The 14,712-nt window shown below is 40.2% G+C and overlaps 1 protein-coding gene across 1 annotated transcript in view; it reads left to right on the forward strand.

Moving 5' to 3' along the window:
* The window catches only part of RERE (arginine-glutamic acid dipeptide repeats), a 173,986-nt gene that overhangs the window by 43,448 nt on the left and 115,826 nt on the right, over nucleotides 1–14,712 (forward strand). Inside the window, exons 3-4 of the mRNA XM_086476019.1 lie at nucleotides 9,904–10,009; nucleotides 11,500–11,596. Of these exons, the coding sequence (XP_086332145.1) occupies nucleotides 9,904–10,009; nucleotides 11,500–11,596 (203 nt within the window). The remainder of the gene's footprint in view (nucleotides 1–9,903; nucleotides 10,010–11,499; nucleotides 11,597–14,712) is intronic.

The raw sequence follows: 14,712 nt of genomic DNA on the forward strand, positions 1-14,712 counted from the left end.
TCCCCTGTGATTTTTGTGCAGTAGGGCTGAGGGTACCCTGTGCGTGTGCCTGTGGAAATGCAGTAGCTTGGTGCGTGGTGATGGATCTTCAGCGCGAGCGCAGTGCCGCGCGGCGTGGGTGATGCGTGTGGCTCGCTGAAACGGAGACAGCAAGCCTGGATGGACCAACTGACTGTCTCCGGCTACGGTGTCCGTCTGCTTTCCTCCCGGGCCTTTGTGGAGGCAGCACAAAGTTTGTCTCTCTAGGGTTCAGCAGATCCGTAGGCACTTCGCTGATTTGGATCCACTGGTGTAGGCAGCTGCTTATTTTCTCCAAGAGTGGAGCAGTCAATTGGGGAGAGCTTTTTGTGCCACAGAAGCTTTCATGGGGGGCAGAAGCGGGTGGACACACTGTCTTCTAGCCCTGACAGCTATAATTAAACCGTCTCGTTCGTGGGTAGCTGTAAACTGTAATAGCGTGGTTACTTTATGCTTTTGCTCAGCGTAACTGACACCATGAACCACAGATGGGATTCAAAGAACATAAAAGGGAAACGGAGCAGAAAGATACCACAAAGGGATTAAATGAGGTAGTAAGCAATGACCCATAACCTTCATGAAAGATCTTGTGATAGTTTTATTTTAAGCCAGTTGGTTTTTAAGCATAACTGCTTTTTTTACAGGATGAAATTATCTTTTGTCATTTAGAATTGCACTGAAATTTTAAGTGTACTTAAGTGTGTTGCACTGATAGGAAAACAGGTGAGTTGCTAGATCTTGGCACAGTAAGCAGCTTTGTTTCCAGTAAAGCTGAAAAGTTTATGGAATAAATACTATAGTTTGTTTTAAATAACGAAATCTCGTATGGTCATTACCTGAAATGAGTAATGTTCTTTTTCTCCTTGGAAACTTGGATGAGGCTGTGTTCGGTTCTGTTTTCTGGGTGGTTCAAAAGTTAAAACCCTATGAATGAATATTTATTTAATATGTGATATTTGATATATTGTAGGATGTAAGGGTGCTGTTTCTGATCCCCTGTTTCTGTGTCACTACCAGCTAAAAGCGGGGGAGATGGGATTGATTTTGAGCTGTGTAGGTAAGGAGGAAATTGCCTTGGGAATTTCTGAGAAAACACAAATAACTTGGGCAAAGACTGCATAGAGTAGTTTCTTGTTCAGTCCCAGTTGACTACTTTTGTAATCTTAAAAACAGAGATGATGTTTGTTGCTGATTGATCACATTTTCTGGGGCATGAATATGAGCAGAATTCCAATGAGAAAAGATGGATCCTTTTTTGATACTGCAGGAGAGGAATCTGCAGAGCTGGGGTACAAAGGCTGGTTAGAAGTTGTATGTGTTGAAAACAGTTCTACTTTGACAGATGGCCGATGCCCTCGTAGCTTCATTTTCAATGACTACATTTCAGTGTAGTCTCGTCTTGACCAATTCTAGTTTGGACTTGTTTTTATATAATTACACATACTCTTTTGTGTATGTAAAAGCATGTAATTCTGAAACTAACTTGGGCCGGTAATTTGTACAGTAGACTTTATTTTTTACATCTCTTTGTTCTTCTGTCTCAGTAGAAAACAGGAGACAATGTTAAATTTTAATGGCAATATGTCTCTAAAAACACTTTCAAAGTTACCTATTCTTTAACAAAGCTGGTAAAGCCTGAACACTCCATTTCGTTTGACTGTTAGACAGTGGCTTTTTAGAATATTTTTCAAGACTCAGGAAAGACAGGCTTAATTTTTATTTGGCTCATGGCAAGTGTCTTACTTGTTCCATATGGGCTTAGGTCTTGGGAAGGAATGACTGTTTGCCTAGATACATTTTCACTTGTTCCTTGTGTTTCCTTTTTCTTTAATAGGATGCCTAATTCACAGATTGATACCCTGTTGTTGGCATTCAGCGTAATCAATGTCAGCCTCTCTATGTCAAGGGGAATTGTTGACAAGCACCCCATGGCAGTTCATTTGGAAGCAAATAATTAGAGGACATGGTTTTGAAAACAGTGCGAAAATAGTAGCAGGAGAAGGGAATAGAGGTGTCTGAAAGAGTTTGTTGTCTGAATCTGATTCTAGATGAAGTTACTAGTCCTTTGAGGATGAATCTTATCAGTATGTTGGAAAGGATAATCTTATCTCTAAAGCGCAATTTTAGGAGTGCAGAGCGCTCCTCCTTATTGAGGCCATTTCTGTGGAGTGATATTTGCCTAACTGAGGTGCTAATGTGTAACACCTCCCACCTAAAGACCCCAATGGACTTGGAACCTTTAAATCTGCAAGCACTTGCCTACTTTGGTGGGTTAATAGTTGAGGTGTCTGCAAAAAGACAAAGAACTAATTCATACTGATTTTACTGGGAAGGTCTGCTGGTGAAGCTGGGTCTACATACTGGTTAAATCTTTGAATAGCATTTCAGCTCTTGAGCGATTTGGGCTGATTTTTGGCTTAATTATTTCAAGATAGTTTGGACAACTGGAAGGCAGAAATTGAGGGGAAGGGAAGATTTGGGTGACACTAAATAAAATTAAGAGCTGGTAGGTAACATTTATTCCATATTAGTTGATTTTATAAAAGTGTGGAGGGGAAGGCAGAGCTGAGGAGCTGACAGAGGGAGGAGAGGAAGATGCATTCGGATAGCTCAGTTTGTTGAGATTTGCCTTAGAAGTGCATATAGTTGAAGCACAACGAAATCCAGTGCTAACCTGTATCCTTATGAGGGAGACTTTACTGTTGAACTCACTAAGGTTCGTGCCGTCTTTTGGTGCGATTTGATGTGGTTTCTGATGGATCTTTCCCTAGTTCTCGGTTACCATAATTATTCTTTGTCTGTCATATGCTATAGAGTTCTTGCCTTGTGCCTATAATAGCTATCCCACCAGAACATCCACTGTTCATAAAACGGCAACGTAGCAAGTTTTTGATAGTACAGTTCTGGTGATCTGAAGGCTGTATTTTTTTAAGACAGTCTAGCAACTATTATGCCAAACCACCCACACTAGGAGACAACATATGGCAGCTACTGTGAATTAACATGCAGCTAAGTAGCATATCACCTAGTGCTTTTAAAAAGGCTTGAGCCTTGATAGCTGGATTCTAGGGTTTTGGCTATCTGGCCATCTCCCTGTAGCGCGCAAAACATGACCTTGCAGATATTGAGTCATGATTTTGGCTGTGTTGTTTCAAAAGTTTAAAGGTATACGCAAACAGATTGTTGTTTTATACTTGCATATGAGTATGCTGATATATATGTATATCAGTGTGTATGTAGGCTGAGATTTACAGGTATCTTTATGGGGTTTGTGTGCTTTCCCCTCTCCTTATATAGGAAGCAACTCTGTTTACACGTACCTGTCTGTACTGTATAAAGTTTGGCGTCGTTTGCAAACACTGTTGCTTCAAACTTTGCGGAAACTGTAGCAGCAATCTAGAACAAATAATATTCTCAACCAAGCAGAGAGACTCTGAGCAAAAGGACTGTGTTTCTTATGTAGTTTTCAGGACAGGTGCGGCCCTGAAGGTGTGCGAGTGCTCACGTGCACATGCAGCTGAGTGTAAAAGTTTGAAATTCAGGGGAAGGTGAGCGTGATGCTTGTTTTACATCTCTTGAGTTATTTGTACACAAGACTGAATTGATTTCCAGCATGCTGAGGTGACTTCATGAATTCCAAAAGGAGTTTAAGTGGTTAAACTTGTGACTAAAAGGGACACCAGAGAAATTCTCGCTGTAAACATTCACAAAATGTCAAGAATGAGACATTGTGAAAAAAATCCTATATTGTTTTGTCAATAAATTATGCTTTCTCCTACATAGATCACAGAAATGGGTCTTTACCCTGGAAACGGCAATATTTGATACCCCAGGCAGCTTATTCCCAGCTCAGCTCACACTTCACTGAATGCACTGATCGATTATCCGCGGCTTAACCAAGCCTTCTCATTTCCTGCCTTCCATTGCTGCGCTCAATCAAGCCGGCGGTTCTTTGTGGCCTGCCTTGTGCACTGAGATAAGCCATCAAGGCATGTTTCTATTAGAAAAGCTCTTGTAGATGGAATAGTCATTAGATAACACTAACAGGTTTAAAGGTTGCAGGCTTTGTGTTGGTTCAGGTTAAGAGGACAGGAACCGAAAGGGCTGCCTTCCTGGGCTGTTGTGTTGGAGGGGCAGAGAGGATTAAACAGCGTGCTGCCATACTTAGTGCTGCTCTTTAACATTTTTATTTCTTGCTGAATACTGATAGCTCTTGCTTTTGACGGTGCTTCTGTGTTTGCAAGAAGTAATTATGTGTTAATATGCATGCATCTGAACTAAATCAAGCTGCAGAAATAACATTCATTTGTAGTAATAACCTCTGTGTTTCCAAGCTGGTTTTCTTGGCTTACAAACAGCTGATCGGGTTTCTTATTTCATTAGGAAACAGCCTACAAAGAGATATCCTGAGAACTTGAAATTGCATGTGCTATTGCAGAGTAGGAAGAAAAATGATCCTTGCTGTATCTCTTTAGCTCCTGATTTCTGGATAGTTTCATTTGTGTCCCCTCTCTCTTTCTTTTTTTTTTTTTTCCCCAGGGGGTCCTATAGGAGTAGTCTTTATTTTTCTTTCTCCCTCCTTTGAATATTAGTAAATGTCAAAATTGAGTGAGTGTAAAAATACTTTTACAGGAAGAGCAGAAATATGGGTACCATGGCAGGGAGGGGTGGGGCAGAGCAAGTGGAGCAAGTCAGATCTACCCCTTGTGTTGGAGTCAGGCTGGTACTGAGTCATGGAGCGTCATTGGCACTGTTTGTGTGAAATAAAATAATCATTTTTGGGGCACGAACAATGCTCCGAAGGAGTGGGTCGATTTGTAGTATTTAAAAATAACGTGCACTTGAAAACTGGCATTGTGGGGCCAGAGCTTCTTATGCTGCGGTGTGCAAGATGGTTATTCTGAACAGGGGAGTGACTGCTAAAATCGTTAAAATCTTGTTAAAATAATACCAAGTATTTGATAGCTTAGAATGAATCACATGATTATTTTTTTCTAATAGAAAAATTTCGTTGTTGAAAATACCTTTGGAAGGAAAGATGTTCTTTTCCTCGTTTCTATTTTGCTGTTTGTTTCTTTGAAATAGCTGCTATTCACTGACTCCAGCATGCCCATCTGTCATCTCCAGCATTTGGTATGTTGTTTCCAAAGCTAGTTGTGATTTAACATGGTATCTAAATAGGGCAAGTAATGAAGGATACTGCTTAAATCCCTCTGAGAGAATCTGCAGGACATCTGTGATCCTTTGCACAATTTGGTTAGTCATAACCCTGGGAAGAGAATGTGGAATCTCATAAGATATGAATTGTAATGTGCAGTTTTCAAGTGCGTTCTAAAAGAAAACTTGACACCTTGGAATTGCCACAAATGCTGTGGAAATCAGTACGTTCATAGTTTTAAAGATAACCTGTAAGATTATTTTTTTTCCTTTTAAGGGAGAGGCTTATTTTTCGGTAGAAGTTGACCAGATGCTTGTGAACTGGGATGCTTTAATCCATTTACAGATTTTTATCTAATTCTTGTTGAATGTCCAAAACCGATTCACTTTTTTTTAAAAAGAACAAAAACCAAACCAGCAGCAACACAAAACCCCCAAATAAGTACTTTTTTACTTTTTTTGAGTACTGCAGCAATAGAAGATCTTTTCATTTAAGGAGAGAATAGAGTTTTGTAGCACAGGGAATCTTTTTGAGCTGACAGAAAGACACTTTAAAGCACTTGCCATTGCTGTGATTTCTGCAAGTCTGAATTTGGCATGTGAGTGTCTGCAGCTTTTCATATGGTAAAGGTGTAAAAATAAAAGGAACACTTTGTGAAATAGGGGGCGCTTCTTTTGTGTGCACATGGTTCTAAAATAAATAGTCTACCACAGAAGTTGGCGCCTTGATACCTCTGAGTATAGTCTGCTCTGTAAATGACATACGTATTTAGAAAGTTGGCTGACAAAATAGCATGTGTAGGAATTTCTGTGCAATGAAGGATGTAAATGTGAAAAACAAGATTGACAGACGTTTTATATTTTTAGGGAGATTGAAACCTCAGGTTAAAACCACGGAATCATGCATGTTGGAGAGTAGATACAGAAAATACTTTTCAAGATGAAGCTTTTAAATTGGATGAGAAGCAATAAAAAAATGGTAAAAAGTAGTATTTAGGAAGGAGATCAGATCGTCCATCCACCTAACCCAACAACCCAAACCCAACTGCTATCAGCAGAGCACAAATAGCAGCTTATTAGTAGGTCAGCATACTTTTAGTTGCGTCATTGTGCAGAGGTTGTCTGTAAAGTTACTTGCACGTCTGGTTGTAAACAATGTTTTTGTTGCTGCGTTCCTTGTGTGGAGGCACCGAGTCGTGCCATGCGTGTGCATTCTACGATTCAAACGACGAAGAGCAGTCAGCATTGGGCAGCATGTGCTGCTTTCTGTTCTGAAAGATATATAATGGGGCTGATAATTTTTAGATATGTACATTGGCCGCGTTCATATTTTCATGTCATTTATAATTCATTGAAAATGCCCGTTTCATAAAATTAAGTTTTTAGGGGTTAAAATCATAGAAAGCTGTTGTACACCATGGCTTCGAATCTATGCGTATACACACCATTTGAGTTGATTGTCTATTGTTTTTATCATCTGGTTCAGTTCTAATTCATTCTTCATCTTTTTTCCCCCCTGTAGTTTTTATTATTTTTGTTTCTGAAGCGTACTGAAAGAAAAGCCAGTTTTCTGTGTTATGAAACCCCCTGTAATTTCTTTTTCTTTGTAATCTTCCCCTTTGACAATGCCTCACAACTACATGATCAACGTAAAGAAGTCAATACCATTCCTGTTGGCAGGTTGCAGTGTAGGGCAATTCATCATTTCCCTGAGAACTTCTTAGATTCAGCCAGCCTGCTGAAATTCAATCTCATTCTCCATGTTCTTCGTGATTGTGAATCTGATTTCAGGGGAGGAAATGTTGTTGTTCTGTTTCCCTGTGCAGAGTAACTGCTAATCTCTGGAATGAAACACAGTGAAGGGAACAACTAAGGCGTTCTGTGAGCCTGAGGACAAAGTTTCAAAATGGGAGATGGGTACCTCCCCATCAAATTAAGGTGCTTGAACTAGCAAAAAACTCCAGACCATATGTAAACGTTATGCTTTCCTCAAGTATGGGATTTTTGAGTGATGAGGTGGTAAAATACCGCAAAACTTAGTAAATACTTTGACTGCCTTCATTGTGTGTGAATATTCCTAATAAGCTCTTTTGTAATCACCTGCTATTCCATTTTTTTCTTTTTCAAATGCATATTGGGAAACGTGGGTGTTTGCAGTGGAGCTTACAGGGACATAGCAAGAAGCAAAAACTTGTCTTTGCATTGACTGAATGACAAACTGGGAAGGTCCTTTGGGAGGAGGGGAGATAGAGATGGTCCATTATAGCAGCAAGTGGAAAAACCTCACTCCCAACCGCTTATTCCTCCTATCCAAGTGTCCTGGTGCTTTGTAAGTGCCTGGCTGTATCTCCGTGCTGCTAAAAGCCCTGTGCTGCTCTGTGATGTGATAAGGAACTGAGACAGGGAAGTTGAGTGATTGCATCACCGTCTCCTTTGGCCTGATTCGCAATAGAGCTGTGACCTCCCAACTCGCTGCTCTGTGCGATGCCAAGGCAATGAAAACATTTGATGGTTTTGACCTCTCCCTTTTGTACAACATAATCTCAGTGTATGGGTACGTAAAGGATGTACCTTCACACAAAATTGGTACGCTTCAGAGCTCCTTCTGCCAAGCTGCCCCCTCCCCTCGTGGCAGAATGGCTGTGAGGTTACGTACAGGGTTGTATCTGTTCGTCATTTGCTGCCTTTGTCCTCTCCATGGCTAGCTCTCATCTTTACCAAGACGCAGTAACTTGTTTCCTTTTCTCAGATCTCTCCGTTGGCCGCTGGTTGTTGTTGAGGCTTTTGATGATTCGATTTGTAGATGAGCAATTGTAAGCACCGTCCCTGGCAGAGCAGAGTGTAGATTTCTAGTCCTCCTCCTCTTCCCCCTGACATAATTTGCTATTCGAAACCACGAAATTCAACACTTCATTTTGTAGTTCTCCCTCGTGGTTGCATGTACGTATGTCCTTATGCCTCCTTTACAGTCCTGCTTCGAGTGTTGTGTTGTTTGAAAGACAGCTGACACAGTGGCAAAAACCAAGAAGATGGAAGGCATTACCTTTTGATGCTGCTTGTAAACTGTACATAGAAGTGAGCAGTTCTTGTGCCACAAAGCGATGCTGAGTGTGCTCTCGGGGCTTTGTGTAACACAAGAGGGGCGCTTTCTCCTCTCAACGAAGAAACGCAGAGAAATGCTGGGTTAACGTTTCCCATCGTTGCATGCAGTTCTTGCTCACACTAACATAATTTGTGAACTCTTACTAAGAGGGTAACAGAACATTTGCTTGGTTTTTTTTTGTTTCTTCAGAATTCAGAGAGAGTATTTATAAAAGCTGTGATGCACAGATCTTTATTTCAGGAGAACACGAAAGCCTGCAACCGTGTTTTTGGAACAGCAGGCAGCAGAAATCAGTGTTGTCTCAGACTTGTTCTTTTCGTTATTTTTTTCAGGCATTAGACAAGCTTGTTGCCTGTGACTGTGGGGAGAAAAAGAAGTAGGTTCAGGTTTCTCCTGCACAGCACAAGTATGCTTAGTATGTTCTTGAATGGTTTTTGAGGCATTCGGTACATAGAGCACATGTGGTAGTGCTGGATTAGGTAACAAATTTTTTTCTGGCACAATGCTGCCACTAGCAGTTTCTTTGTAGTATTACATGTGTTTTTAATCAAAGGCTTCAAGAAGTGCATTTAATGGAAAGATTTTGATGTTGTTTATTAAGCAGAGAGGGTGGAAATTGTTGTAACAACCAGGCTGATGTGAACAGGAGAGCTGATAAGAACTTTCTGGTCCAGCAACGTGTGATTTAACTTGTAAATGGAAATGTTTTAAGGGCAGTCTTAGAAGGGACTAGATTACTGTAGTCTAGAAAAAACAAACGGTGCTTGCAGTTGCCTCATGCCAAAAGAATGCTAATTTCCCCTTTAGGCCTTCCTCTGTTTCTTTAAGTGTTTTGGAGCAGCAGAAAGAATTGACTGCCAAGGGTTTCAAAGACAAACTGAAGCAGAGAGTCTGTAATAACTTGATGTAAAAATTCTCTTTTAAAAGTGGTGTTTATGCTTCAATTCCCTTCTAAGAAGGAACAAACCAGTAGATGGATTCTCAAATGAAAAAGGAGCACTTGAGGAAGATAGTTTTGTGTAAATTTTGCTGTTGGTTTTGTGAGGTACAGGAGCAGTCAGTCTGTAATTAATGGGATTGAAGTGCAGCATCCTATTGCTTTGTGTAAAGGAGTGTCATAAAGAACATCTATGCTTATGTCTGAATCCATCTGTCCTTGGGGAAGAAAAAATCTGGTATCTCTTCGTTATGACTGTTACGAGGGGTTGCACTGAATTATGTTACTACTGGTAGACTTTTTTCCTGTATTTAGCTATAAATGCTTCTTGTTTGTAGAAATTAACAGATTAAGATTATGCTGCATGAGGCCAAAAATTCCAATCGTTTTCTGATCCCTGCCTCTTCTTGGGTTAGTTTTTTGTGAGTGAGTAGATTAGTATTTGCTAATCAGCTGTAGAGATACAACTGCATGGTGATGCAGTAGGTTCTTGTTGCTTTTGTCTAGTTTGAAAGTCAATCTGTCATTAGCACATTGCCTTTGTTTCATTGCCGTAGAAATGTTTTCCTCTGTTTTGGGTTTTACCTCAGGTTTTCTTCAGTGTGAAAACAAATTTTATACTTTAGAAGATTGTGTCGGATGTGGTCTGATTTCCTTTTTAGTAATGCCTTTAGACCTTCTTTTTCAGAGTAAACGGGACCACCTCCTTATGAATGTCAAATGGTACTATCGCCAGTCTGAAGTCCCAGATTCAGTCTATCAGCATTTGGTTCAGGACAGACACAATGAGAATGGTAAGTTAGGCTCTGTAGAGTGAGGCCTTCTTTACTTGTACTCTGAATTTTAAGTTTTAACAGTCCAGAAAGCAAGAACGTTCTGCATAGGGATATGTAAAGCACAGGCTGTTGATGAAAACAATATATGGGAAGATGGATGACAGTGTTTCTTACCTGCCTTGTTTGTTCTAAGTAGTGTATGTCCTGTAACCATAGCTATAACCAGATGCATTTCGGGCACAGTTTAAATACTGTGCTGTGTTATACTAATGCCTTAAAGAGAGAATAGAAAAGAAAAAAACATGAGGTCCTTTGTCGGCCTTCTGGACAGTGTACTGATACTGAACTGGCTCAAGAGCAGGTTGTCTGAAGAAATGGTGAATCTTCTATTTTTTGTGATTCTGCCAGTGTCATGAGAACTACGGTTTTTACATTCATGCAGCCTTGCACGTATGAATACTCACTGTGATCGATATTGCAGTAAGTGATGTAACTGAAGCACTCGTAGCTGAGTTTCCCCCTTTTCTCTTTTGCAAAAACAAGTGTGATCTTGGGTTTAATATAAGCAGAAGAAACTTTAGTACGTAATCCAGTGTCATTTATCTCTTGCCTCTAGGGGAGACATAACATTTGCTTCTATTCTTACCAGGAAATTTCCTTGAGGCAACTGTTAAAATTCTAAAGGTACTCCAAGGTGAATTGTGGTGATAAAAGTTGATGCTTGAAGTACAGAACACAGGACCTTTTTGGTGTCTGGCAGTACAAAGTTGAGCATACATTCTCCTTTCTGCAGGCATTAAGGATACTTTGTGTGTGCTTTTAGCAAAAGCTGCACAAATCTAGTACTTCTCTTACTAATTGATGTGACAGTGGAGTTACAGGCACACTGTCAAAAAGTGAGCGTTTTTGATAACACGGCTGCTTTTTTATCACACTCGTGCACGTGGGGAAGTACTTTTTTGTGTTCTTCAAAGGTATTCTAAAGAAGTAAGGGAAAAAGTTGTCTTAGGTTTTCATTAATACTGAGAATTTTTTGTAGTTCAACATGAATATCAGTATTTATCTCTGCCAGAGCACTGAGCAGGTAGTACTGTCAAGGTTTTGTGGAAGATTTGAGATTAAACGTGCGAAACAACCAAAACCTTAACCTGGAAACCAGAAGTTAGTGATAAATTAACTTGCTTAGTTACTTTCACCTAGGAGTGACCACTTGTAGTGGTCACTGGATGTGTCCTCCAGTACCCTTAAAAGCTCTTTGCCTTCAGCAAAGATCCTAGATAGGGCAAGGGAGAATTCATGTGTAAAAGTGGGTATGAAGTTATTTCCATACTTTACAGGCCATGTAAACAATCTGAGTGTTTGTCATTTTAGCACTGAGGAGTGTGTATCTAAGAAACATCCTCAGACTTTGACCTGTAAAAAATACCTGCAAAATGGCAATGGCAGATGCTTTCTGACTGCAGCTAATGTGTTGGTGGTTTTCTGTTTGTGTTTTTGCTTTCTGGCAGACTCTGGACGAGAGCTTGTTATTACAGACCCAGTTATCAAGAATCGAGAGCTCTTCATTTCAGATTACGTTGACACTTACCACGCTGCTGCCCTCAGGTAAGTGACAGAGGATGTGGTGAGGTCTCAGACGTGGAGGAGAAAAACCTTACTGAGAGAGATATGCTTTTTCTGGGTTTTTTTTTTTTAGGGGGTGGGGTGGGGGTGTGTGTGTATCATACTGCTCAGCTTTCTCCTCATCTCCTGCAGTAATTAACTTGTGTTATCTGTTCTCATTCAAAAAGGAGCTGTAATTCTGCAATCTCATTTTAATCTCAGTTAGTCAATGTTGCTCAGAAGATATTGTTTCCCATCACTTCCAATTCAGGTTATTGCTAGTTCCTGGAGAAATACTACCCTTCCCTCCTCAGTGTTTGATTTCACTGTTAACAATAGCATGTCCTAGTAAAGTGACTGTTAGTATGTTGCCCTGATTAAATTGCGCTAAAGGCTTTTTCTCCCAGGCACTTGTCATTGTTGCAGCTCAGCTAAGAGCTCCATTAAAAACTCGCTGTACAGACAGGAGGTAATGGACCCCTGTATTGTTCTCTGTACTGTCTGCCCTTCCCTGGAGGTTGCTGCTCTCTTCACTTGCCAAGTTTTCAACTGAAGTGGCTAACCTTTGACTAGGCTGAGGGGATACACCATGACTTTAAAATGTTTTAAAATAGAAACAGCGAGACATTATTTTTCAGCAGGTTTTCTACGTGCCAAACATGCATGGATATTGTCAAAAAGCAAATTGAATAATCTCCCTGATAATAATGCTCAGATGGTGTTTCACTAGAACCATCTGGAGACATTTTTTTTGTTCAGAGTCACTTTGCTGAAGCCACTTACTTCAAGACAAACTAGCAGCAGCTTCTGTTATATGGGTGGGAAGAAGGCTTTGATTTACATATTGGTCGTTTTTATAAACTCGGAAAATTCCAGTGGTGTACTAGAATCTCATGAAATTCCACAGTGCCTCTTCGGAGTTACAGAAGGTCGCCTTCCAATTTTAAATCAGCATGCGTAGAAACAAGCTAGCAGGAGGTTGGCTGTCTTGATGGAACCAGTCTTGGAAATCTAACTGTCTGCTTAAACAGAGAGAAACTGAACTATGCGTGTGGAATTTTCCCTGGGAGTATCTGAACTGCTGTTCTACATAATTTCTGTTTTTTTCTTTAAAGGGAAGAGTGAAATGGAATGTATACCAATCAAACTTGAAAAATAACCTTCTTTTCTCCCCTTCCAAAAAGAGTAAAGGCTGCTGAAAGGCTGAACTGATCACTTCCTCAGCCTGGCCTGTGTTTTATCTGCTGCCTTTTGGTTTGGAAGTGCATACCCTAGGCACCTTTCAGATCACTCGTTTCTCTCTGTTAGCATATGGTTTCACTGTTGTTTTGCTGCGTTCTGGATTGCTCATACTTTTGGTAATTCTTGCAGGCTTGTAGATGGTATCTAAAGATGCTGATAACGGAGAGAATATACTTTTGCAGGGTAAAGATTATATTTTTGCCGATTCTGTTCTAGGAAATTGTGAGTAATACGTGTCAGTAATTTTCAGTGTGCAAGATGAACATAAGGGTAATTTCACGTGGCGTTCTTACAGTTTGAGAACATAGAGTAGGCAGAATATATTGTGATGTCTGAAAAGAGGGTTAAGATGAAATTCTGATGTACTGTGATATGAGATTATTTCCCTGCTCTCTGCAAACGAATGGCTCTGGTCACACAATGAATGGGTGACAAACTGGGAAGCGAAACCAGTGACTGTAACTACCAATCTCGTGCTCTAACCAGTGGAAAAATTTAACTAGAGGTTACTTGTTAGATCCCTGTGGAAGTGTGTAGTAAAAGTTTGTCCTTTTTACCTATGTGGTAAATCTTTGTGGTAATATCTAGTACTACTTGTCTGAAATACTGTGAACAGGATGTACTGCTTTCATGAACATAGATAGTGCGAGCTGATCTGGAAAATACTTATTAACTGGCAGATGAATTATTGAAAGGAAACGAAATCTTTTTCCCTAAAATATTTTTGAAATGCGAATTTAATGTGAAACATAAACACCCCTTCTCGTTTTCTTTCTTTCTAAATGACTAAACTAGGAAACTAGCTTCAGCCACCGGGGATAAAGTAAATACTAGCGAACGAGTTTGTCTTTCAGTATTTGTGTGTGACATCTCAATTATGGGTCTTGCTCATGTTCCGTTACAACCTGGCATGACCTGTGCAATATCCAGCGTTGCTTTGTTCTTTGCCAGAAAGGCAGTTGACTGGGAATTAGGCAATCGTAGGGACAGTTACGCAGCCTCAGCTCGCAGGACAGACGTATTGATTTTGTCTTAAAACAGTCGGCAACTTCATTCATCCTTCATCCTTCTGGTGTGTGTTTTCCTCACCTGTAGGAGTTGATGTTGTGTATCGGCCAGCTCGTGTTCCGAGGCAAAGTTCTCAGTGGCTGTTGATTGGTGAGCTTTTTTGAAGAGCTTTACCCTGAGAAGGTTGGGAAGGGAAGCAAGCTTAGCATTTCACCTTTCTAGTGCAGTGTTTCAAGTATGCAGTGCTTTTAAGCTCTGCTGAGAAGACTAGGCAAACAGATCCAGTATTATTACAGGCAAAATAATTCTTTATCTTGGTGTACTGGTGGCAACAGCACTTTTCATTCAGTTTTAACCAAGACTGGCAAACCCTTTTACAACGTTGAATAAGCCCCATAGCAGCTTGCTTATAATAGCAAATACTACTCAGTAAATACAAATGAAAGGAGATGCTATCTGTATTAATACTAGAAAGCTTGGCATACTGAAAAAGAGCAAAATCTTGTGCTTTCTTTATTGCGTTGAATCAGGTTTAGATAAAAAGCACGAACTCTTTGGCCGGCTGGCCTGTTTGTGTCTGCCTGCTTCTGATCTGATTTACTTGGTGGCAATAAACCGGGATGAGTTGAATGACAAAACAGGAGCAGCTGTTGAACATTAACAGCCTGACAAACCCTTGAGGAAAGGAGATGCAACTTCTTACAGCTAGTCCTCATGCTCATCCTTAAGGATAATGACTTCATCAACACACTATATTAAAAAAATTAAGTCTTCTGCAAAACAAGCTAATAAATCCTCTTTTCTTTTTAAATGTCTTTGTGTTTTACATATGAAAGTAGAAGGAAGAAACTTGTGTGTTTGGAATTGGC

Source organism: Leptosomus discolor, chromosome 20 (genome assembly GCF_034619465.1).
Source record: "Leptosomus discolor isolate bLepDis1 chromosome 20, bLepDis1.hap2, whole genome shotgun sequence".
In the NCBI taxonomy this organism is placed as follows: Eukaryota; Metazoa; Chordata; class Aves; order Leptosomiformes; family Leptosomidae; genus Leptosomus; species Leptosomus discolor.